The sequence below is a fragment of the Synchiropus splendidus genome, chromosome 1 (genome assembly GCF_027744825.2).
Source record: "Synchiropus splendidus isolate RoL2022-P1 chromosome 1, RoL_Sspl_1.0, whole genome shotgun sequence".
NCBI lineage: Eukaryota > Metazoa > Chordata > Actinopteri > Syngnathiformes > Callionymidae > Synchiropus > Synchiropus splendidus.
Window position 1 is genome coordinate 27,824,474 of NC_071334.1, and position 25,315 is coordinate 27,849,788.

Here is a 25,315-nt window from a genome sequence, read left to right on the forward strand (position 1 = left end):
CAGGGGTGAGAGTTTTAGCGCTTCATGTTTGCTCTATTGTTTAAGTGCGATGCATTGCAAACATTTATCGTTGTTTGTTTTGGACTCAGGATTGCTCCTAACTCCTCCTGTCTCAAGTGTGGTGCCACCTCTCATTTACTGAATGTGTGGTGTGTCCGTCTCTGAATCTTCATCTTATTTCTGGGACGCGACTCACAATCAAATCACCATTTCCCCCCTGTCTTTAAGAAGCAATCCACTCGCCATCAGTCACTCTAGTGAAACACCTTCTCCATTTAGTCTGATTTACTTCTGTCCAAACCTGCACCCTTCCTGAGGAGCCCGTCTCCGCTCTCATCTGTCAAGCGTTTTGGCATTTGCGACTCTCCGCTCACCACTGCCAAGCACATCTTCATCTCCAACTGGAATATTTTGGGACACCCACTGGATGGTCATAATGTATTCATGTATTCAATTTCTCAATGGCAGATAATTTGTTCTGTCGTTTTATAAGATATTCAGTGTTTTGGTTATTAAATAGACCCTCCTTGTCTGAGTACAACCCTTTTTGTTTCTTGTTAGATGTGCCTGAATCGTCAGTGCCAGAATGTGAGTGTCTTCGGTGTTCTGGAGTGCGTCGCCAAGTGCAATGGCAGAGGGGTGAGTACCCGACTGACCGATGACAAAATGATGTAGTGGATCATCAAAACGTGTTTACAATAAATGCCCTCTGCTGTGAGTAAATGTTGCCTCACTAATAGCTGTATAAAAAGTGAAGTGAAAACTAACAAACTCAGTTCCTCAACTATAAGTACAGTATTTAATTTATTTCCTTTAAAGGAACACGCCACCTCTAATCCCGAATGAAATATGTTCTAACCGGACGTGTTGACACACCCCTCGCTCAATCTGTCCTTCACCTTCAGCTTCACCTTCTTCTGCCGCTTATCCGGGGTCGGGTCGCGGAGGCAGCATTCGGAGCAGGGAAGCCCAAACTTCCCGGTCCGCGCAAACCTCCTCCAGCTCCTCCCGGGGGATCCCGAGGCGTTCCCAGGCCAGATCGGAGACATCATCTCTCCAGCGAGTCCTGGGTCTTCCCCGGGGTCTCCTCCTGGTAGGACATGCCCGGAACACCTCCCCAGGGAGGCGTCCAGGGTGCATCCGGGTCAGATGCCCGAGCCACCTCAGCTGGTTCTTCTTGATGTGGAGGAGCAGCGGCTCCACCCCGAGCTCCTCCCAGATGACCGAACTCCTCACCCTATCTCTAAGGGTGCACCCAGCCACCCTGCGGAGGAAACTCATCTCAGCCACTTGTATCCGCGATCTCATCCTTTCGGTCATTACCCAAAGCTCATGACCATAGGTGAGGGTGGGAACGTAGATCGATCGGTAAATCGAGAGCTTCGTCTTGTGACTCAGCTCCCTCTTCACCACGTCGGTCCGATACAGCGACCGCATCACTGCTGCCGCTGCACCAACCTGTCTATCAATCTCACGCTCCCCTTTTCCCTCACTCGAGAACAAGACCCCGAGATACTTAAACTCCACCACTTGGGGCAAGAACTCTCCAACGACCTGGAGAGAGAGAGAACCATGGCCTCAGACTTGGAGGTGCTGATCCTCATCCCGGCCGCTTCACACTCGGCTGCAAACCGACCCAGCGCATGCTGAAGGTCCCGGTCCGCAAATAGCAGAGATGAAATTCTGTGGTTCCCGAACCGGATCAATCAATCTGTCCATTGCACAGAACTAGACAGTTAACATGGAGCATAGCTAGTGGTTTCATTAGGATCCAAAACACACAGAAGTTGAAAGCGACCAAGCTCTTACACGTTTGACCTATTGAAATAAGGTCATCTGACCCAAGTACAGTTGGAAAAAGTAAAGCCTGGCAATTTTCTAAGCGGCTATAAAGGAGAGGAACAATAATGTAAGATGCATTCACTCAGGGAGCACAACAGCATTGCCATTGTATTATTTCGCCGCGTGTCATTCATTTGGTGAAACTTGAAGAAAAAGCAATCAATTTTAAAGGAGGGAAATAATAGCGCTTTTCTCATGAAGGGAAAAGGGCTGGTGCTTGAGCGCCATTAGAGGTCCATCTGTGCCTGAAGTATACAGCCTGTGTATTTGATAACAATATATTAATGATTGCTGTAAGGTTTTCTCAGGCTGCATGTACTGTGGTCACAAGTCTTTTCTAGCCCCAATATTTTCTATTGTTACTCAATAGTTTTGGACAAAAAACAATGGTAACGCCGCTGCAATCCATCATGAGGCGCTGAAAGGTTCAGACAATTAGGTTTATTGGATTCATTTATGTTTTGCCACTTGTGCCATTTATCAAAAATCCCCGGAGGTTGTCCGTGTCCCCAAAACTGTTGAGAATTCAAAGTTCCTTGTTAACCTCAGCAGCTGTGGCACGATTTAAAGGGCATGCATATTTGATGTTTCTCATATACTTGATTGTTTTTGGCTTGGCGAAGGGTCACTGCTGAGCCAACTACAGATTTAAGCAAAACGGTTTATCATAAAAATTGCTGCAAAAGTGGTCATATACTGTATGAAGAATATTAATAACCGTTCCCAGCGGTAAAGAAATAAATCAGATGTGATCTATCAAATGTGAGAAGCTCTTTGTAGACACCGCAGCAGATTCAATGTTGAAAGAAGGTTTGATGTCATTCATGTGTGCTTTGGAATATTCAAAACAGAAGGACTGGTGGTTCTTTAATTCAGCATTGGGAGTTGGTGTCCCAGATTACACTGATTTCAGGCTCTTTTGAAAAGAGCACTTTGGTACACTTCCTTAAATAAACCTTCGGTAAATCTCAAAGTATGTGCAGTGCAGATGCATCTTTTCTCCTCCCCCGACCACGCCTCCTTTGTCGCTAAAGTGCATGGAGCAAGTGAGTCCAGGACAGAGGTGTGGGCCGCACACAACAGCGGCAGCACGACTGCTAGAATGCGAAATAGGCATAGCGCCCGATCAAATTTAACCAGCTATAAATGCAGTGAACCTGATGTTTTCTCCATACTGTACTTGCAGGCTTGCATGGCCACATGCCGGTGTGTCACTTTCACTTACCCTTAACCAATAATTCCAGATGATTCTTTCAGTTTGAACGTTTTAGAAACCTCCTTTATAAAGCACCGGTTGCCATTCTGGCCTCAAAACACCAGGAAGTGTCTTTCTCTCCCCCCCTTGCATTCTCAGATTAGATCAAGATGTTGCCTTGGATGGTTGCCCTCACCTGCTTCACATTATCATGTTGGGGAATCCTCTCAGACTTTCTTCCACTCCACATGACAGGAAGACGAGTGAAAGATTATAAAAATGTGGTTTGGAGCAGCCGCTGTGCTGTGGTTTTTATACCAGACATCTTTACCATGTGGACTTAAGCTGCGGTGGCTTCATGCGGTGAACTCCGCCTGGTTCGTGTATCAGGGGTATTTGTTTGACTGAGTCGCTAAAACGCATCATCTGCTAGGAAACTATTCAGACTTCGACTTCAAAGGAACCCGTTATTATTTGTGCTTTCAGACTGAATTCAGAGAATGAAAAATGTATAGTGAAGATCTTGTGCATTCTCAGTCTTTCTTTTCCTCTCTCTCATTATGACCTTGTTCATTCTCTGTGGCACTGTGCTGACTACTTTAATATGAAGCAGTAATCACATCCCAAGTTGCAGTACAGTCTGTAAATCCGAAATGGAACGTGAGCTTGGTTTCTTATCAGCGCAGTTTGATGAAGATATTCACTCGTGCTTTTGTATAACTAGCTCTGCCAGTTATGGTGTGACTGGGGTCCCAATGCAACACCTCAAACTGACTTGTTAATTGTACAGTTACTCTTGGGTGCATTACGAAACAAGCGCTTTGTTTTTCATGCCTGTCTTGTGCATCAGATGAATACACATTAGAAATTGTACTTTCACATCCATAGGATGTTTAGGTCAGCAATACGATATGTTGACTGCTTACGATCATGTTGCTGCTCTCAAGTAGAAGAAAGAGCGACTGTTTTGCCTCCCAGGCTCTTCGAGAGAATATACATTTGAAAGGGATCAACCCTGAAATGTACCTTTTTGGTTGGGATTCGATTTATTATATGTCATGAGAACTGTTGATTTCTTTCACCTGAATAACAAAAGATGCATGTATCTCACTGTGTTTTGCTCTTCAATCTAAAAATCTTTTTTTTTTCAGGTTTGCAACAACAACAAAAACTGCCACTGTGAAGCGCACAGTGCTCCTCCTTTCTGTGACAAGACTGGCTTTGGAGGGAGTCTGGACAGCGGCCCCATCAGATTAGCAGGTAAATCTGCCCTCAGGTAAACTTGCAGTTTGTTAGAGCTGTGAACTGTTTGATGTAAATGTAGCCTAAATATCAGACTGTACTTGTTCTAAAAGATTACCATGGCATCTCTTGTGCACAGATACCGGGAGTCTGGTGGTGGGCATTCTGGTAGTTCTTCTCTTCATCCTGGGAACTGGATTGATCATTTGTATCAAGAGGAAAACTCTCCTCGGCCTTCTCTCCGTCAGTAAAAAGAACCAGATCGAGAAGCTAAGGTAACGCTTCCACAACTCGAGCACAGAATGTTTTGATGATAATCACATATCACTTGTTGTTTATTCAGATCTGTGAGTGCCACAGTGAGTGGAACCTCGACTCCGTCGCAGACACAGACATTCACCACAGCAGCTCCATCTGGCACAGCATCCCCATCTCGCCCAGCACCGCCAGTGCCAAAGCCAGCCCCTGTCCAGAAGGTTTTTACGGTCTTGCATTTGTTCTTCAATGGTTTCATAGTTCTGCTGAGTGAGAAACTTGTCTCAGCGCTCGATAGAACCAATAGCATTGTTCCAGCTTATAGAGCAAACTACTTCCAGTGTTTGAACTGCAAAGAAAAAGAGAATATTAATTTTATTTTCGATTCATTTTTCATTCAAAAGTGGTCACAATTGGCTTGTGATTCGAGCTGGAAAGTTATATCCATGACACAAACAAAGACTCCACAAAGTGAGGGTGGGCACTTTACCACCCAGTTAAGTCCATTACTCCGTTATTGTAATAACATACTTGTGTATCAAAATCTAAACACTAAGGTGCTTAAATAGCTGAATGTGTCTAAGTGTGCAGTGGTGTGATATAAAGTACAGTAATGTTGTTTATGAGGAAGTGAGCTGGAAGTGTGTTTACATCACCGCAGCCTGTTTTAACTACTCCATTACGGCCTGGACACGCTTGCTAATACGAAGTGACCCGTGATCGATTGTGTTTGGAGCGTAGAAATACGAGACGCTCTGTCAGAATTGACATTTGTGCTGCAGGGTGGCACACGCACGAGGAAAGCCGCGCTGCATTAACATGAGATCCGTGTTTCCAGTTAGGAACATGTGTTTTTCATTTGTGGTAAGAAGAGAAAGGTTGCAGTGCTGTTTGATGTAAGAACAGTGCAGGTGAGGTCATTTTCCAGTGGTTCTCCGTGTGTGAGTTTGTGTTTGTCTTGCTCACATCTGGCTGAGTTTAAATCGCGGGAGCTTACATTTTAGCCCAATTCCTACACTGTGATGCTTGGTAGCTTGCTTCCTACCAAGGCTACAGAAACAAGGGTGTTAAGTTGTCCCCAGGTGATTGGAAAACACTCCAGAGTGCATGCTGCTCCCTGGGACCTATCACATTATTATATATATATTTATTATCTAAAATCATTTTCAGTGTAATTTTGTCAAGGAAAGCTTCCATTTCATCGCAGTGGCACATTTCCTGATTGAAATATTTCCTATTTCCCCACTCTAATATCAGCTCTATAAAGCTTTCTCCCTTTAGGCTCAAATTCAGGTTGTAGATCTAAAGCAGCAGCAAACAGACCCTGCTTTTTGTGTTCGTTTCCCTCCCGCAGAATTATTTTTGCACTCATTAAATGTGAAAACATATTAGTCATCCTCATTTTTGTTTTCATTTTTTAGGGTTGTGCCTTCATTAAAAAATGATATTATTTGACTGCAAAACAATGGGATTGACGTTGAGTCTGTGCACATCATCTTAAGCATCAGAGCTCCAGAGATGACGATGTGTTCTGCACTGAGAGCGCAGAATGTTTTAGTGCCTCCATCCTGAAGTTTCCTTCTCATGATTGTTTGTCTTATGACATCACAGTGTATAATGTGTTGAACCTGGAATTGTTCCCTTAAACTGTTATTTAATCGCTAATGTTGTACATAACAGTATATATCACATGATCTATGTGTGGCATGTGTCCTTACTCTTTATATGGTTCTTTAATGGTCAAATTTCCCCTTTGGAAATATCCTTTTGAGATTATTCCTGTACAGGTTTTGCTAAATTATTATTATGAACAGCAGCACTGGGACGTCATCAGCCTTCAGGACTTAATGCAAACAAAAGCTGTGGTTATAAAATGCCCTTTGCCATTTGTTCTAAGTTTTACCAGCATTATATCTGCTGGCCTGTGCGTTGTGTTGTTTGATGTAAGAATAGGGAAGAGCTGAGGAGCGGAAATGAAGCCCCAGAAAAATAAATGTGTGTTTGTGTTGTTCACATCTGGCTGAGTTTAAATAGCAGGAGCTCCGATTTGCACTCTATTCTTAGTCTGATGAGTCGAAGTAGTGAGCGTGTGTGGGCTCTTTAGCTCGGAGCCACTTCTGAGTGAGACCAGATGGGCTCTGATGAGACGGCCGTGATGTTCTCACTGATAAGTTACCTGAGAGGGGACGAGCGGGCGGGGCTTGGGGGTGGAGGGGTTGATTCATGCATCTTCAGGGAAGAGCTGCACGGAGGTTAATGTGATTCTTGATACGAAGCAGACTTGCTCACTGTCTTTCATCTGTGTGCAGCAGCTTCCTCACCGGGGGTCAGAGACCACGCTCCCACCGCCACCCTACCCCTCCCACAGCCTGCACCGATTGCCCCAGTGCCCTCCAGTTCACCTCAGACACCCAGTTCCCGTGTCTCTCACCTTGTCGCTGTCACCTCGACCCCTCCAGCCCAGACCACCAGTGCCTCCGCCTCACCGAGCCCCTCCGCCCCACACCCAAGTCGTACCACGTGGGGCTTCATTTCATGGTGCACCTCGGCATCCGTCCTGCAGAATGGTCATGGTAAGCTCAGTTTCTTCCGCTGTTTAGGTGGAGTCATTCCCTTCAAGCTTAATATGACTTCATTCCTCTTCATGTGTGTATACATTTTGTTTTCGCCCCAAGACATGTTGGAACTCCCCTTTTCCCAGCCAGTTTAGAAAACAGCCTCCAAATTGTTTTCAGCTCTAGAGAGGATATATAGTCCCTCCACCTGAGATCCTCCTAGCTGTGACACATGAGTCAGACACCCTGACAAATCTCCTGGCAGCTTTAATATCAAGTGTTTTTCTGCTGCATCGTAACGATTAAATGAATATAAATGCTGGCTTTTACAATAATGCAAGTCGGGGTTGACTCCCCTGCCCTGTTAGCCAGGACAAGAGGTGGAAAAATATATGAACTACTTGCTGTTTCCCTTAGATTTAACTTATGGTCCAGATCCAGCACAGGCTTTACTGCCTGTATTGGTGTGAATGTAGCTGTCCACAGCAGAACTATGGTCTAGATATTGCAGCGGCTGTATCATAGCAACTCTGCCATGTTCTCATGGTTCTTCTGTGGCCTGTAAATGTATGTATGTTGACAGTTACGCTCGGTCTCGGTCATAATAACAAGGTTATTCCAGAAGCAACCAACGTCCAAGCCAGACTCTGACCCCTAAATAGAATTAAGGAACTGAAAGAAAGCAGTCTGGGCCGGCCCGGAGGAGAGGAAACATCAGCCAGAAGTGAGTCAGCAAATTTCAAGAGAGAAGGGGAGTCGGTGCTTTTTGGATACAGCGGATTTAAGTTGATGGAATTTTGGCTGTCAAAATAGAGGAGAGGAGAGGAGAGGAGAGAGGTCCAGGGTTCCCACTGTTAAACCCTCTTTCAATGCTTCTGACAGAGTGCTGTTTCTTCAATCGTGTGGTTGAAGTGGAGCAAGAAATGGAGGAGTGAATAGTCAATAGATTTTTAAAAAATCAATATTTTCAAAATTTTGGAAAATCAGGTCCGTTTTGCGTCTGTAGGGGGCGCTCAAACACCTTGGATGCCACTTTTTTCTCTACCATTGACTCATTCTTTTTTTAATACAGCACCTTGTCTTGATGTGTTGCCATGGTGAATCGTGTAATTCAGTTTTCATTTTTTTCTTATAATTGTGTCCACCGTATTCATGCGGCGTTGGTTGGCGGGCAGCCGAAGTAGTGCTTTCAGTTGGATATTGTGCGTTCCGATGGTATTTTAACAAGGAACTGCTAACATGGAAAGTGCGCACACAACTTTCGATCTGTCAGTCGTTTAGTCAACAAAGCATTTCCTCCCAGTCATCGTTTTTCATCATTTCGATTTCGATTCTACACCAAAACAAGATGCGTTACGGTTTCTGGCCCTTGTGTCCGACGTCCACCACTGTGAGCATGCGTCTCATTCAGTGGACTTCTTTCTTAGTGTATCACAAGTGTATTTGTGTGTAGTCTTCATCACAACTGGAGCAGAAAGTCATATGTTTCAAGACAAACAGCAAGTAGATGGTTTCTCACTGTGGAGAAATGTCTGTAAAATGAAAAGGAATAATTGATTTGGAGCAAACCGCTGAGAGTATTTCCGTTTTGGTTCCACTATAAGATGTAGATCAGCAGTCACTTCAACCCTGAAATTATCCCTGAGTGAACCCTCATTTACTTTCACACAGGGGAGCAAGTCGAAGCGATGGCAAAGAATAGAATCCACCTAATTAGAGGTTCACTCATCGATCGTGACATTTAAGTCTTGTCCAGATTAGTGGAGAGGTCAGAGAAGGGAGAGTGTCGAGCACACTGATGCTAGCAAGGCAGTCATACTGAATGAAAACACCTGTGTATGCTTTACGCCTTGACATTTAAGATGGATGAAAGTCACTGAGGCCAGGTGAAGTGCATTGTGATATATATATACATATATATATATATATATATATATATATATACTTTATGTTTGTATTAATGTCCATATCTTTTATTGCTCTTTCACATATTTTGTGATCAGTAGTTTCATTTTGTATCCTTTCAGATTTTTGTTTGTCATATTGCGAAATACATTTTATCAACCTGACTGCGCTTATTGATTCCTGGATTAAGTATCACACTTAAGCGCTGCAGCTCTACATGATGGTTGCTAAGCTTCAGTCCAACCACAGGGGGAGGAAGCGAATATAGACCGGCTGAGACTTGGAGACAGGTCTTCATTATGACCTCAATGTGTGAGAGAATTTCAACCTCACGATTGTAGTCCTCGCGGTGACTATAGAAAGAACAAGCTCGTGAGTGCCACCTAGAGGATATTTAGGGTCAAAACCTTTGCATTAACGCAGTACTATGTATGTGTATGAGCTCCGTTTTTGTCATATAAAGCAATATAATGAATGGGTTCTGATCCTTTTAATATCAAATGTCACACATTTATGCAATTTTATATATTACTTTTTCATAGTAGTTTATGTTCCTCTGTCATTTGCCATGGCCTCTGGTGCCACGGACAGTTATTCATCTTTGATTTTTAGGGTGAAGACTGCAAAATAACTAGGTCCTTATACTTAGGTTTAAGTTTAGTTAAGGGTCCCGGTTATGGTTATCTATTTGTTCTGGATGGTTAGGTGTAGGGTGCGAGGCTGGGGAAGACATTATGGCGATGAGCAGTCCCCACAAAGATAGAGATACATGTGTGTGTGTGTGTGTGCGTGGGTGTGTGTGAGTGTGTGTGTATTTCTATAGCTACACTTGTTGGGACAAATTATTGGAAACACACCTGTGGAGACTGTATGCATTTATAGGGACATTTTGCTGGTCCCTCAATTTGAGGATTAAAACTTCAAAATAACTGGGTCATTATAATTGAATTTAAGTTTGGTTTAGGTTCTGGCTAAGGTGAGCCATTTGTTTTGGATGGTTAGGCTTAGGGAGAGGAGCTGGGGAAAGCATGAAAGTCAGTGAAATGTCCCCACAAAACATTAAAACAGGACATGCACATGTGTGTGAGAGAGAAAATTTTGACACTTAAAGCCGTGGCTATTTGTGAATCATCATATGTGTGATGTTTTTCAGGAGCTGGAGAAGCCCAGTCCACCTCAGAAGCCTCTGCCTGCAGACCCACGGAGCGCTCGCCTGGGAAGAAGTCCATCTGTGGTGAAGAACCAGAGCGCAGCTCCTGCAGCACCCAACCATGGTGCATCCAGGCCCATCCGTGGTGCCCTGTACCCCGAAAGGTGAGAGTTTTGTTACACCCACCTCCCTTTCAGAGTACATACTTTTCATACATTCATACACCCAGAATTAAAGAAACACTGCAAATAAATTAGGGCTGTCAATCGAATTTTTTTTTATCTCAATGAATCGCAGTAGAGCAGTGTGAACTCACGATTAATGCCAAATTAATGTCACATTTTGTATCTGTTCTCTATGTGACTTAGAGGCACATTTTCTCAACAGGAGAGTGGACGATAATTCTTACTGTGTTGCGTTTGTAGCAGGTGTTTGAGCCTCTTCAGTGCCTCTGAGGTGATTCTAAAGAATGTTGGTGTGTTACGTTGAGTCGTAGGAGGAAACTAATGTTTGCATGAAGCAAGCATGATTGGCCATCTAAGTTAGATTTAGATAGAAAGTAGAGAAAAACAGACACAAAATGTGTGACTCCGTTAATTGCAAGTTAACACAACTTTGATGCAACTAATTGTGATTAGAATTTTAATCTAATGCCTGCCTTATAAATAATGCAATTTAAGTCAAATTAAATATGTTATACCTGTATAAATAAAGTGGGACTGTCAATCAATTAAAAATTTCAATTGTGATGTATCGCACTATGGCTGTAGTTAACACCCAGCTACAGTACTTGAAGTGCGTTTGAACATGGATGCTGCACAGTATCAGGGTGAGACAAGCGGCTGTGCAGAGCTCCGCCCCTGGCAGAGCTGGCGGTGTTGAGGATAATCACCATTTCACACAGACAGAAATGATAGACTCCATCATATTCCCTTGTCACGTACTGCGGAATATGACCACTTCTGCAAACAGTCAGAGCCTTCAGCAGTGATGGTGGATACTCCATGAGACTCAGCGTACTCCGCCGACATCAGAGTTCACATCAGTAGAGTACTACAAACCTCACCAAAACCTCACCAGGCGTGACTTAAAGCTGCACCTGACAATCTAAACACCATCTCACTTTCATCTCCGCTCAAAACGCACACACAGAGAAGCAGATGGTCCAATACGAGTTGTGTGCAAAATGTGTGCCATTGCAGGTCAAAACTATTAGCAGAGCAAAGATTGTCTCTCGTGTTTTAACGTGTTTTTTGGACACGTTTACTTTGACAGCCCCAAAGTAAAGATTGCTGAGCAGTCATTGAGTGCAGTCGTTGAGTAGTTTAGTTTCAACGCTTTAGTACATCAGGTTCTTTGATTCCACTTATTTCATGATAAAATGACTATCAACACTTTTCTCCTTCATCTTACAGATTTGAAATGTAGCCGTAATCGCTCCCCTGCATCTGTTGACCACATCACGCATCATACATATACACATCTTCAGTGAACCACTGCTTAGTCCTGTTCAGGGTTGCGGGGAGTGCTGGAGACTACCCCAGCAGTCATTGGGCGAGAGGCAGGAATAGATGCCGGACAGGTCACCAGTCCATCAGAGGGCACACACACCATTCACACACAATTTAAGAGTGTCCAATTGAACTAGTGAGCATGTCTTTGGGCTGTGGGAGGAAACCAGAGTACCCGCAGAAAACCCACGCAGGCACTTGGAGAACATGCAAACTAGCTACACTACACATCTATATTTCAAATGGTTCCAGTGTCTGACCGATGTGATCTCTTCCCAGACCCAGTCCCAAGCAGCCTCCAACTCTACCAAAGCCTTGCATTATCGCCAATGTTAAGTACAGCAGATGAGGCTTTGGCCCGGAGGGACGGTGAACGAGTGACACTAAGATAACAATCGTTTGCACTACAGAAACTCTGAAAACCTTAAAGAAAATGGTGGCCTCTCCGAGTTTCGAACACGAAGACCTGTCGTGTCCCTTTGGTGCTCCGGTCTTGCCATGGTGCTATGAGTCTGAGCTCAGGTACATGTACATTATTTATAATGTGTATTTATTGCCACACCGTGCACTGTGCCAGACACCTTTTTCTACGTGACTTAGAATTTTGAATTTCTCTCATCTGTGACCACCCGTTCTGTTTAAGGCAGGATTTTGATCCGAATTGATGTCATCTGTGATTTAATGAAGGGAACTGCTAAATTAGGATTTTTTTTATTAGTGAGATTGTGCAATTACAAGTGACAGCAAAATCTGGATTGTTTGGGGGGTGGACAAAGCAATTCTGACTTTAATTCAAAACTTCATTTAAGAGCTTCAACTATTGCAGTGCATTATGGAGCAAAAGTGGTGACAGTTGTCAACATTTCAAATGATCTTGTCCCAGGACTTTTTCATTTTGAGTTGGACGTGACCGTCTCAATATATAACATATGTCTGCCATTTTGATCATCAAAACTGACAAATGAGTTGTGATCGTGATCAGAGACATTTGCTGCCAGTGATGTTATTTTAAAGATGCACTTCTGCTACACATTCTTTGGATGTATTGTAGGAAGTATTGTGAAATGTCACACATGGACTGAACATGACACCAGAATGTTTCAGGAGTGAAAGAGAAAGTAAAGGACTATTATGTTTTGCATTTGCTTGAGAGAAAGTTGCTGTTGTGAATTTAATGTTCTGAATTGTGACAGACTGTTTTGATTTTAGATACCCTTTTCCTGAGGTTTTTAACAAAGAATTACTGTTTTTGAAAACATGATTATTCAAATTTTTCTTTGTGACTTAAATATTTCTTTTTAGCAAAAAAAAGAGAAAGAGAAAATATATTTTTAGAATAAAAAGCTGTGACTAAAAACAATAAAATATTAGTTTTTTTAAATTAAATAATGTCAATTCCTGTATCATTTAAATATTGTTTTTCTCTCAAGTAAATGCAATACATTACCATAGTATGTGCACAAGGGTGTTTTCAAGAATATAAAGGCTAAATATTAAAGGCCACATTTGAAGAAACTGAATTATTACAAACTGTTTCATTTCTGTGCTATTTTTGTTGTGCATCCTAAAATTATGAAATCCACTTAATTGTGAAAAGAAGGCACGAATCTTAGCTTTTTTCCTTTGTAATAAATGTATTACCATTTACACTGAGCAGCATTTCCATCTTACATCATTATTCTGACATGGACTTTGTTACAGTTATTTTTCACTTACAGTGCACTGTGTACTTGCTTAAGATGGTTGTGTTGTTTCATCGGTTTTGTCCTTATTTGATGTTAGTTGTGTTACAGGTGAACACATCTCAATGGTGAATGCTTTTTTTCTACAATGACTGTTTGATACATCATATGTAAAGTAAACACTACAATTGTCTGTGTTGTCCACTGTTTTTATTTTATATATATATATATATATATGAGGGGGATCATCACGTGTTTGGAACTCAGGCGGGTGAGAACATCATTTTACATTACTTTTTATATTTTACAAGTGTAAACATACTATTTCGGTTACGTTTTTATTTCTAAACAAATTTGAAAGCACCAGAATAGCTCCTGTGTGTTTCTCAAAAAAAAAATTGTCTATTCCTTTGCCATTCTCAGTCAGACAAATATGCAGTACGCCTGAGTACACTGGAAATTGAAACAGAAATTCTGGAAATTCTGCGTTCTGTCTGACTTCATGGCCAACCAGATGTTGTACGTAAATTTGTCATCTCATTTCGAGGTTCAACTTCGAGCCTGCTAGCCAAGCGTCATGTCTCCCAAGATTATGAGTGGAGAACCTGAGGTATGATCCATGAATTTCCAAATCTTTGAAAGTAAAAAAAAAAAAATCACCATTATGTCAAACATCACAGCAAATGAAAAAGTGGATGGATTCTTTAATGACCTCCACTAAGGAGGATAGACGGATAAATCGTCATTCTGCGATTGTGATGAACGGTAGATAGAAGCTGCCTGGTGGAGGTTTGCACTCTCTGAGTGCTTTTCCAGTTTGATGAGGAGTTGAGGTGGAAATCAGCACATATGGGGAATTCGATTTACAGAATTCAGTAAACTTCTTGGGCAGAAAGAGGAATTCCAGGCACACACAGGGGACCCAGGTTTCAAAATACAACAGAAGAATGAAGAGTCACGAGACAGTGTTACTTGTCGTTACGTTGTTACTGATGTAAAAAGACTTGTGTTTAAAGTCTTCATGCACGGTTTGGTAGATTTGGCTGAAGTAGATTCAAATACGTGATCGAAAAGAGCGACGACAACTAACAGTTAAGAGGCTCTATGAGGGGTGAACGCGGATGAAGAAGTAAATGAATTTGACGCGCGGGAGGGAGGGAAATCACGCGTGATAGGGTCACGCGCGCGGGAATTGCGCGCCAGTGCACACGGCACTGCTCATTCAGCGCCAGGACGCGCGGACGCAGAACAGGTGCACTGATGTGAAATTGTGATTTGATGGTGAAGAACTTGCAGATCATGTTCTGGGACTAAGGTTCGGGTGCTATGGCGGAGGAATCGACTTCCCCCGGACTGGACCCTCGGCGGGACGGCAGCGAAGTTAGTGCGTTAGAAGAGACGTCGGGCTTTGGAGACGACCTGGAGTTGAACCAGTTCGACGGTTTGCCTTTTTCCTCTCGGTACTACACGCTCCTGCAAGAGAGGAAAGCTTTACCAGTGTGGAAGGTGAGGAGTCAATTTGAAGATGCCCTGGTCCACAACCAGCTGCTTCTGGTGTCGGGGTCGGCCAGGACTGGAAGGAGCACTCAGGTTAGTACTCGATTTTAAATCCAGTTAAAATGGTTGTTGTCGTTTTGATACGCGCAGTGTTGTTTGTTTGTTTAATTTAAAGTGTAGCCATTTCATGACAATGTTTTATATATTCATCCATGTTCTTTGGAATATACAAAAGTGTATATTTCAGAAAAAAAGAAGTGCAAGTATTTGCTCGTAAAAAAGGGAAAAAAAACATAAGCATGATCAGGAAAAAAAAATGTAAAAGGACATCAAACAATAAAAAGTGTATATATATATATATATATATATATATATATATATATATATATATATATAAATTAAGTAATTTATATTAAGTATATGTAATTCGTGATGAACTAAAATCTGGAAACATAAATTAACTCATCAATAACTCAAGAATAATTTTACATACACAAGGTGGAAGTTTTTGTCCTAGAAAATCTGCATTTGTTTCCATAAGCGTGACGTTTTGCATGTTGATCACAAACATATGCAGTTGCTAGGATTATATTGTAACTACCCATAGATTCTGTGTATAGAAAGTTATGTGTGTGTGTGGGGGGGGGGGTTTCTACCTTGTATGCTGTGTGGCAGCTTTGTGTATTGCAGACTTTTCTGCACTCAAATGTTTCTGAGTGTGATGCCATGTAGTATTATGTGGACACGTTGTCAAGCTCAGCAGATGCAGCACAAAAGCCTCGACAGAACGCAGGACCGCCTGCTGCTGATCCGCTGGAGCCGCCACATGCTGCCAAAGCAAATTCTGCATTAGGAGTGATAATACCAAAGGATGTCTGCTGTGACTGTGTGTACAAGCTATGTCTACTAGCAAGAGGGGACATCGATAGAAAATGTCTGAATGTTTGAGCAAACCTATGGACTGAGTTTTGTACTCCTAAATAACTTTTGGTTTCCATTATTGCTCCAGATCCCCCAGTGGTGCGCAGAGTACTGTCTGTCTGCACAGTACCGGCATGGCATGGTGGTCTGCACTCAGACAGACAGCCAGCTAGCGGTGGAGCTGGCCCTCCGTGTGGCAGATGAAATGGACGTCAACATCGGTCACGAGGTGGGCTACAGTATCCGTTTGGAGGCATGCTGCTCACCTGACTCAATCCTGAGGTCAGTATAAGATCAAGGATCACAGTCAGTTCATCTGCTCCCCCATCACTCTGTTGTGGGTTTTCTGTAGTCCATGGTGTTCAAAGATCACCCTCATATTTAGACAAGCGAAGAAGTGAAGTTGAATATAGATGATCGTGGAAACATGTTAGAACTAACAATACATCTGAAATTAATCTGCTCTTCCTCTGACTAATCCTCTGCCTCAGTTGGATACAGGAAAGTGGCCTGATCCTCAGAGTATTGTGACATCATTCATCATGGGCTTCTGAACTGATGTTGTAGCCTGAAGTTCCAAACTTCCTGATGTACTGAACCAACTTTTAAACTTCTTTAGCTGGGCCTTTGCATTTATTTATTGATTGCACGACACTTTCCCCATGTCTCTCTAAATGTTCGATGGCTTCTCTCAGTTGAGCACTGGAGCACATTAGAGACAGCCAACCAGACGTTTTGTTTTGTTGAAACCTAAGAAAGATCCATCTCACCCCATCAGTTTATCATGTGGACAATGACGTTGTTCCCTTTAAACACAAAATGAAAAAACACAGTTGAATGCCAGTGTATTTGAAAAGGGCACTTGCACAGCCCTCACTCTTCATCTATACTGTATTTTCACTCTCCCATGCTTTAGTTGTTTTTTATGGTCTTGCTGCTTGAATATAATTATTTTGTTGACTTCTCTCTGTCACTTAATTCACTCACTCAGATACTGCACTGACTACATCCTGCTGAGGGAGATGATGTCGGACCCTTTCCTGGAGCAGTACGGCGTCATCATCATTGACCAGGCTCACGAGAGGAGGGTGAAGACAGACATTCTGCTGGGTCTCCTGAAGGACATCTTGTTGCAGAGGCCAGAACTCAGAGTGGTTATCCTCACAGTTCCACCGATGACGGATAAGCTTTTAAGCCACTATGCTGGCATCCCACTCATCAGTGTGGAGGTCCCGTGTCCTGCTGAGGTCGTCTACACCAACAGCAGCCACAGCAAGGACTACTTCTACTCTGCACTAAGACTTGTTCTTGAGATCCATCGTACCAAAGAGGAGGGAGATATTGTGGTGTTCTTTGCTTCTGATGAGGTATTTGTGAATTTGTTTCCGACATCATTTCTGTTGGAGGGTCTGATAACTTTCACTCTGCTCCTGCAGGAACTCCATTGTGCCTACAGCATCCTCCAAATGGAGGGAACCAGACTGGGAGCAGATCTGGGACAGATGGTTCCCGTGATCCTCTGTTTTCGCCAGGGTGGCCCTGTGACCACACTAGGGGGCCAGCCATCCGCCAAGAGCTCAAGGAACGTTTTCCTGTCTACACAGCAGTGCGAGGATGTGTGGTGGTCAACAGCGTCTGTCAATTTTGTTATTGACACAGGAGTCCAGAAGAAGATGGTGAGCCGGTGTTGATATATTTAAGTTTCCCGCACATATGTATGTATGTCTGTGCTGAATAAGTAAATTTGACTTCAAAGGTTTACAAAACCAGAATTCGGGCCAACTCTGAGGTCCTTCTGAACATCAGTCAGAGCCAAGCAGACTTACGAAAGCGGTTGTGTGGACCAACAGGTACGTCTCTCTGTGAGCTGATACACTGGTGTGCATGGCGGATTTTTTTTTTCTGCTCCAATCTAACCTGTTAGCGAAGTCATTTCAATTCTGAACATTTAACATTAAGTAAAATCTGATGGTTATGATGTGCTGTTTTGTTCCAAGTGACATTGCAAAACATGACATACAATTAAGGCTGTCTGTTGGCAGGTATCTAGCAAGACAATACGTATCCCGATACAGGAGTGGTGATACGATACAGTCGGATATATTGCAGTACTGTTTCAACAGTATAGTGGAATTAGAGCCATCATATGATCAGATGATGCAGTACATTATGATGTACATAAAAATGAGTTTATGTCAGACGGTTAGACTTGCAGTTCAATTTCACACTCCAACAGAGGAATGAATTGATCCCTTAATCGACAAAATACTGTAACTCCAGTGTACAAAAGAAAATGTTAGTATTGACCACGTCAGACTTGCATCAACAAATCCAAGTATCTATGGATTATATATCGATGTAGCTGACTTTAAAAAAAAAAGAGAAAATATCACTCAATCAGGAATTGCACTATTTCAGAAAAAAAATGTAGATATAATATTCCACAATCAAGTAACACAGTGTTTGAGTGTATCTATTTTCTTACACCCCTACATGCAATTATTATTATTACATTACAAATGTAATTCAGCCTGGCAGGAGATTGAGAGATTTCCTTTTTGATGCCAGTGAGGAGAACGCATGAATTAGTTTTTCGTAATTCGAGCACGGACTGGACTTTTTTTTTTTTTAATGTTTTTTTATGTCAAAGGAAAGAACCAAACAAATACCGAAAAGTAGTTTTAGCAGCTGCTTTTACTCATTCAGCGCATTATAATCTGTGTCAGCATAAGTATGTGAAACAAAATATAGTCTCCCATGTACACCTAAATTGTGACTGTGGATGCATCTATATCCAGCATCTTGTAGGGGCTTGGGTACGGCCATGGTTCCGCTTTTGTGTCTGTGGACACGCTGTGTCTAGTGGCCGGCAGGTTGTCCATGATGTGCTTGTTGCAGCACATTGCACTTAAGCTATTTAGTTCAACTACATGTAGTTTAAGTCTCCCAGTGATGGGTATGACTCTGTTGAACAGTTCTGTTTGAGTGGATTTATATAATTGTTTGCTCCTTGGTGGACGAAGGCCATGTCTCAGTTCTTTTTGAGAAGCTTTTTTTTTTCGTTATTATTTTTTGACAGTATGTAAATGTCCCTTAAACATTTCACACCATTTGTTGCGGTGCACCGAGATGAAAACAAAGCTAATAGAACTTAAGGTCGTGACCACAAGACGGAGTCAAGATAGAAGATGCTTATCACAGTCCATCTATGGCCACCAGGCAGTGCAGGAGGCTTCGTAAAGAGCTGGTGTCCAGCCGCTGCTTGTCCATATAGTTGAAGCTGTCCGGATATTGAGCATAAAAATGGCTGACACAGAACCAGGCGGAAAGAAAGGACAATGGTTGGAACTAAGGCACAGGCATTTCATCCAGTGTCGCTAATGTTGTGAGCACCTACAAAGGTTTTCGAGGCATTTGAAAATTGAACATGGCAGCAGAGATAATGGCAATCCCACGTGCACAGTGATGAGGAGGGGACAGTTTCACATGCCCTTTTTTTTTTTTCTTCCGTTGAATGGCATTCTGGTTTTACCCCCTTTTAGGTAAATGTTTCTGCTTGTATCCTGAAGACCGGAAACTTCCTTCAGAGAGAACCCCCCAGATTTTGGAGACCAACATGACTTCATTGGTGCTTCTCCTAAAAAGGCTGGAGATTGGTGGTCTGGGACAGTGTCGTTTCATAGACAGACCAGGTACAGTATCCAGGCAATTCCATGAGCCCTCATCTAGCGCTCAGTTTTTGGGAGGCTTTTCTTCCCACGGACGTCACCTTTTTGTGGGGGCAAATGAGTTTGTCCACCAAGTGTTTGGGCTCAGCCAGTCGTGATTTAGCTGAGCTGACAGGAGCCTGCTACTCACCATTGTCTCATCTTTAACACAGACCAGCAGTACCGGCCATAAAGGGGCCAGCTCATTAATGGTTACACAACTAGTCTTGTTAGCGCCGCACCAGACTGGATCACTCGAGGGGAATTACATGCAAAATGTGCCAAAATAGGTCTGCAAGCTTTTGCAGTCTGGCGAGAACCTCCACAGCCATTGTAGGAGTTTCTGATTTTAAAAAAGGTCCTTAGCATCTGGTAAACAACACGCAATGGTTTCTGCTCTGCTGCCTGTGAATTATTATGGCACAAAATAAAATGTACAAGCCCTGAAGACAAGAAGACAAATGGATAGTCCAACAACCATCCTACAGCATCTAATGTACGAATGTCTGAACTTTAGAATATTGGTATATTATCTGGAATATTTATTTGAAATATTAGAAAATGTCCATAATAATAAACTTCAGCGACTGAAATGGCTCAACACTGATGTTTCTGTGCTATCATCATCTCATTGTCTACCTTCAACATATTATATATTATATTATTATCCCATTGTAGATCCAGAAGGTCTCATGCAGGCCCTGGAGGAGCTGGACTACCTGGCGGCTTTAGACAACGATGGCAATTTGTCAGAGATCGGGATCATAATGTCCGAAATCCCCCTGGAGCCTCAGATGGCCAAAGCTCTGCTGGCGTCCTGTGAGTTTGACTGTGTGAGCGAGATGTTGACCATCGCTGCCATGCTGTCAGGTATGAAGCGTTCTCAGTCATTTACGAACAATGAGGCTTCTGATGTTCACTATATTGCTTCTGATAACCAGGTCCAATTCTTTGCTTCCAGCACCAAGCTGCTTCCTGGATTCGCCAGCTGGATTGAACCACGAGGTGGCCCTGTGTCATAGGAAGTTCCAGCACCCAGATGGAGATCACTTCACCCTCATAAACATCTACAACGCCTTCAAACAGAGTCAGAGGGAACAATGTAGGTGATGCGAGTAAGAGACACTGCACATGGGAAACCGCAAAAACCTACCATAGTTGTGAAATGCTTATGTTGTATTGAGGTTGAGGTCTTGCATAACAGCTAGGCTTGAAGGGGGGGTGGTGGATTTTTGATGCTATTTAGGTATATCAACTAGTAAACTAATTGTGGCTATTGCCTGTTAAGTTTCCACTGTAAACAATCTTCAAATGTGTCTCCTTGGTTGACTTATTTTTAAAATAACGTGGAAACGTTCAGAGACCGATTCCTTAAATAATGTGACGCTGTGACAGAGAACTCCAGTCTCCTAACATGCTTCTGTTGGTTGATGCTCAAGACTTCACCTCAGACAGGTGGTGCCAGGACAATCACCTGGACCATCATGCCCTGAAGCAAGCTGATGCCATCAGATGTGAGCTGATCGACACTCTGAACCGGATCGAGCTGCCCATCTCCGAGCCGTCCTTCGGCACCAGGACCAACATGCTTAACATCAAAAGAGCCCTGCTGGCTGGGTTCTTCATGCAGGTACTGTCGAGCCTGAGAGTAAACAATGTTTTAGGACCGTAGAGGACCTTCACTTGGGGGACAAATTCCATAGTCTTCTGATGAGCTGTTACGCCATCTGTCTACTTGGTTGAACAATTTGAAAGATGTGGTGGAATGAATGAAGTTTCTGTGCCGTAGATTGCCCGAGATGTGGATGGATCAGGGAACTACTTCATCTTGACCCATAAGCACATGGCACAGGTTCATCCTCGCTCCTGCTATGGAGCTCAGTCCCACAAACTGGGTCTGCCCGAGTGGGTGGTTTTCCACGAGTACACCCTGTCGGAGAACAACTGCATGAGAACGGTGTCGGAGATTTCCCCTCAAGTGTAAGTCACCGCTGCAGTCTGAATTCTGAAGCTGCGTGACACAAAGTCTACTCCTTTTCCCATTTAGGTTTGTTCAAATGGCACCGCTGTACTTCTTTTACAACATGCCCACCAGCGAAAGCAAAGACATCCTGCAGGATATGTTGGAGCCAGAAGGATCCAACAGCAGCAAAGACAAAGTCAAGTCTACAGACGACAGCAGTAACTGCACAGCTGATGCACAGAATTTTGACAGATGTGTCATTCAGTGAGCAAACGCTGAGTCAAATCATCAAAACACTTTTGGTACATTCCTGGATCATTTACAGTTTTGCTAATAAAATACATCATAACTGCCTGCCATGGTTTTTCCAGAATGTATGTTCCGGTTTGTATGGGCATTATCAGCATGAGTTTTGTGCCAAAGGTTTCTGTTGTCAGGAATGAGGTGTTGAACGCAGAGGCTAGTCTGTTCATGCAATGGCAACCCAACAGTGCCGGAGGAAGGACAACAAAATATTTTCTTTACACAGAAGTATTTTTATTTTTAAGATATCCCGATGATCCACATAAAAAACAATGCTTATTTTCAATTAATAGCTTTATATATGTGAACATTTTTCCTTAAAAATCTAATTCATTTTCCTGTCCTTTATGGTTTGTTTTGTGAAACAATCTCCTTTTCCATCTCATAACTTGTTCTGTTGTACATCAGTCATGTACTCATGGAATTTCTTGTCAAAGCAGGTCCAGTTTGATCATGTGACCCATTCAAAGGTAGTTAATATGCAAACCATTTATTCAAAAAGGGGAATACATAATTTGTCGGGAGACATTTTGGTTCACACAAGGTTTAGAACTTATGTTGGTTCTTGTGATCACAAGGGTTTAGCACATGAATTGTGCTTTGCTTCTGATGAACGCTTAAATGTGGTGAGAGGAAATTTCCCTGGTGCGAATGGTGTCATGATTTGATAAGATCTTTGATTTTATTGCAAAATCACACAGTCAGATACTCCTTCAGTTTGTCCATAATTGTGGGAATTCTGTCAGTGGGGATCAACATGACAGTCCGGAACGGCTTCATGGGAACGTCATCAAAAGACCAGCGACCGCTCAGGCATGAGTCCGTCTCCTCCTGAACCGAGAAGTGGAACTTGATGGACGCTTGCTGTGAAAAAGAAGAGGGATGTGAGAATGAAAATGGAAATGGAACTATTTCCATTCTAGCTCACTCATTGGTACCTCATAGAAAAACTCTTCCTCTGCGTTGACGAACATGTAGTCTTCTTTTGGAGCGCCCCCTCTGGCTGGAATGCTCTTACTAGCTTCCCTGCAGGTCTTGCAGATCATGAGAAAGTAGTTGCACTTTCCACTTGGTTTGTTTGTCCTCTGAGCTTCCAATATTTCCTCCCTAGATTGACGAAGGATATACATTAGTGGATGTAGTGGTCCCATGTTCATGGATGCATTACAGCATAAGCACATTTGCACTCAATAGTTACATTGAATTGGCAAGGCTCAAATTACTCGTTTTTTAAAGAGCAGATTCTGGTGATAGTAGCTTTGTAACTCAGTGAAACAGAGTTGTTGCATTGACTTCAAGGCATATATGCAGCAATTTAATTTTCTGACTCACTGGAGCTGTTTGTGCAGGGGAAGTGCAATCTGTGGAGGCACGTTGATGAAGCGCTCACTCAGCAAAAAGCCAACAGGATTACTGGTGTCATCCAGGATCTTCTCCAACTGCTCCACTTGACTATGAGAGTTCTTCTCACACTGGTCTATGATCAGCTCTTTCACATCCTCCAAACACTTCACACCCTGGAACACACACACAAAAACATTCATGGGATTTGATGCTGGGTGCTTGGTCCTTATTACCATGTAATCTTCAAATAGGCAACTACTTGAAGATTAAGTTAAGTTTACAGAAGTTTACTTGAAGGCAACGTTGGGGCTACCTGAGACACACAAATATATATAAATATATATATAGGGTGACATTACTTAAGCATTATTTACAGTGATCATACACAGCTAGAAGTGTGCGTGAACATTAATGTGTGTGATTAAATTATCAACGTGATACTGAAAAGTATTTTAGTGAACAGCGTTTTGTGCGATCCTACCTTTCTCTCTGTCAGGTTCAGCATTGAGATGAAGCCAAACACCTCATCGGGGTCTTCATCGTCACTGTCCTCTGGCACCTCACTTTGCTGACGAAAGGGGAAAAGGCGATACCATCATGAAATATTGATAAATGATGCAAAGCAATTCATTTTAAACCCACCTTGATGACACTTCCGATGTGATTTTGTTGGATGATGATGTCGGTCATCTCCGACACGTCCACATGAGCCTTCAGAAACAGCTGTGAGAGACACCAGGGGCATTAGACCAACGGAGCCAAAAGGTTATTCAATGCTGGGACAAACCTGCTGAAGAAGTTTTTTGATGCCGTTGTGATCATTGTGTGTAATGGCGTGGGCTTCGAAGTCCACCATCACCTCCTGGGTAAACCACAGTGTCAGTGAGCAGGGTCCCAATGACCATATTGAATCAGTTCCAGTACGTTTCTGAACACCTGAGGCTGCTCGTCTGACCTTTGAGGAGAGCTGCTGCAGTGCATCATTGTTCTTAGTGGAAGCGCACCAGTTTGTCATTGTTTGATCACTGACATTGTAAAACTATGACACGGAGGGAGTTGCGATGCAGCAATAAAAATCCAATCCAAGTTCAACATCAATAAACGGCTCCATAGGCTCCACAGATTCTCGCGTTTTTACCATAAATCGTCAGCTTTAGATGGTTCAGTAGTATATTTATACAGACAATCACAAACTTTTAACGTTTGTTAAATTAAAAATACATGTAAAATAGAAGTCCATCTGGTTTTGGCCGCTTCGCTTGTGGCTGTTTCGTAGCTCTGACCGCATGACAACGGCATTGGAATCCGCGCCATGGCTACAGCCTAACGTGAGTTAGTCCACTCATGTGACGTGAGCTTGTTAAAGTAACTTACAGGCTGCGCGACGTCTGTTTTGTTTCACGTTAGCATCTGCCAGGAGAGTTAGCATACCAAGGCCAAGTTGTGAATTCATCGCTACCTCGTTAATCTCCTCCTCCGACCCTTCACTGTCTTCCTCTCCGGAGTCGCCGTCATTGCTCAGGTCCTCCTCGGAACTGTTTTCGTCTTGATTTGGGTCGCTGCCTAAACCGACCGCTCTTCTCTTAGCGGAGGAAGCCATGCTGGAAACATGCAGCACGCGTTGTCAACCGCGTGGGAGGGGCTTCCCCTACTGTGCATGAAACTGGCCCACTGCCGTCGCCATTTTGGCTCCGGCTGTATGACGCCAGGTTGTACAGTTCTGTTGCTATCAGACATGGAGTGATCCAGAAAAGTAAAGGAAAACGGAACCATAATGTTTAATAAATAAAAGTTATAACTCAAAAAGATAATAGAAAAAGAAATTAAACAGAAAATGACACACAAAACTCCCCCCAGAATGAGTCACCCTTCAGAATTCTTGAAGAAATTTGCCTCAGACGAACACTGTGACCAGCATGTAAACATCCATGACATTGGATGAACAAACTAGCCAGGGCTACAGGCAGAGGATGCCCTGGTCAGGTCACCATTCCATCATAGACAGACAGACAACATGCTAAACTGCCCCTTTTGATGCTATCACGATGATAGGATGCTCATAACATCATATCATCTCTTTTATGTTCATCTGTAGTAGAAAGGTTTTGGACAAACCTTTGACTTGACTATGTTTTAGTGTAAAGTAAGGCAAACAAAACTTATATGTGTTGACAAAGTGATTTTACTGATGATAACATTATACATTACTGGAGAGGATTTATTTGCCTTTGTTTTTGTTTTGT

At 42.8% G+C, this 25,315-nt stretch overlaps 3 protein-coding genes across 7 annotated transcripts in view; 2 read left to right on the forward strand and 1 right to left on the reverse strand.

Annotated features, from left to right (window-relative positions):
• The window catches only part of LOC128752186 (disintegrin and metalloproteinase domain-containing protein 12), a 92,790-nt gene extending 79,197 nt beyond the window's left edge, over positions 1–13,593 (forward strand). Inside the window, exons 17-23 of one of the 3 annotated variants that reach the window (XM_053853122.1) lie at positions 562–639; positions 4,189–4,297; positions 4,419–4,554; positions 4,623–4,755; positions 6,844–7,107; positions 10,148–10,308; positions 11,935–13,593. In XM_053853122.1, the coding sequence (XP_053709097.1) occupies positions 562–639; positions 4,189–4,297; positions 4,419–4,554; positions 4,623–4,755; positions 6,844–7,107; positions 10,148–10,308; positions 11,935–12,004 (951 nt within the window). In that variant the 3' untranslated portion in view covers positions 12,005–13,593. Of the gene's footprint in view, positions 1–561; positions 640–4,188; positions 4,314–4,418; positions 4,555–4,622; positions 4,756–6,843; positions 7,108–10,147; positions 10,309–11,934 lie in introns of those variants that run through there. The other 2 variants (XM_053853123.1, XM_053853124.1) reach the window with 2 other exon arrangements.
• Positions 13,594–14,559: 966 nt separating this feature from the next.
• Positions 14,560–21,773, forward strand: LOC128747585 (putative pre-mRNA-splicing factor ATP-dependent RNA helicase DHX32). 3 transcript variants are annotated; one of them, XM_053845564.1, is made up of 11 exons: positions 14,560–14,927; positions 15,844–16,037; positions 16,747–17,122; positions 17,192–17,431; positions 17,512–17,605; positions 19,298–19,447; positions 20,141–20,332; positions 20,424–20,564; positions 20,902–21,092; positions 21,252–21,442; positions 21,510–21,773. In XM_053845564.1, the coding sequence occupies exons 1-11, from the start codon at positions 14,664–14,666 to the stop codon at positions 21,691–21,693; spliced, it is 2,217 nt and encodes a 738-aa protein (XP_053701539.1). In that variant the 5' UTR covers positions 14,560–14,663; the 3' UTR covers positions 21,694–21,773. The 3 variants fall into 3 exon arrangements, with proteins under 3 accessions (XP_053701539.1, XP_053701556.1, XP_053701547.1); XM_053845581.1 differs by lacking the exon at positions 14,560–14,927 and adding an exon at positions 15,527–15,768; XM_053845572.1 differs by lacking the exon at positions 14,560–14,927 and adding an exon at positions 15,527–15,720.
• A 182-nt stretch (positions 21,774–21,955) lies between these two features.
• Positions 21,956–24,722, reverse strand: bccip (BRCA2 and CDKN1A interacting protein). Its single transcript, XM_053845607.1, has 7 exons — positions 24,532–24,722; positions 23,860–23,934; positions 23,715–23,795; positions 23,554–23,640; positions 23,061–23,245; positions 22,667–22,835; positions 21,956–22,592 (listed from the first exon to the last, which is right to left on the reverse strand). Exons 1-7 carry the CDS (start codon positions 24,670–24,672, stop codon positions 22,422–22,424), a joined length of 909 nt encoding a protein of 302 aa, XP_053701582.1. The 5' UTR covers positions 24,673–24,722; the 3' UTR covers positions 21,956–22,421.
• Positions 24,723–25,315: the final 593 nt, after the last annotated feature.

Bases quoted from the DNA above. Each gene is read 5' to 3' on its own strand.
- LOC128747585 (XM_053845564.1), top strand. From the start codon at position 14,664: ATGGCGGAGGAATCGACTTCCCCCGGACTGGACCCTCGGCGGGACGGC. The intron at 20,333-20,423 runs GTATGAAGCGTT...CTTTGCTTCCAG, and splicing joins CATCGCTGCCATGCTGTCAG to CACCAAGCTGCTTCCTGGAT. The intron at 20,565-20,901 runs GTAGGTGATGCG...TTGATGCTCAAG, and splicing joins ACAGAGTCAGAGGGAACAAT to ACTTCACCTCAGACAGGTGG.
- bccip (XM_053845607.1), bottom strand. From the start codon at position 24,672: ATGGCTTCCTCCGCTAAGAGAAGAGCGGTCGGTTTAGGCAGCGACCCA. The intron at 23,246-23,553 runs GTAGGATCGCAC...TGTGTGTTCCAG, and splicing joins TGAACCTGACAGAGAGAAAG to GGTGTGAAGTGTTTGGAGGA. The intron at 22,836-23,060 runs GTGAGTCAGAAA...TCGTCAATCTAG, and splicing joins CCCCTGCACAAACAGCTCCA to GGAGGAAATATTGGAAGCTC.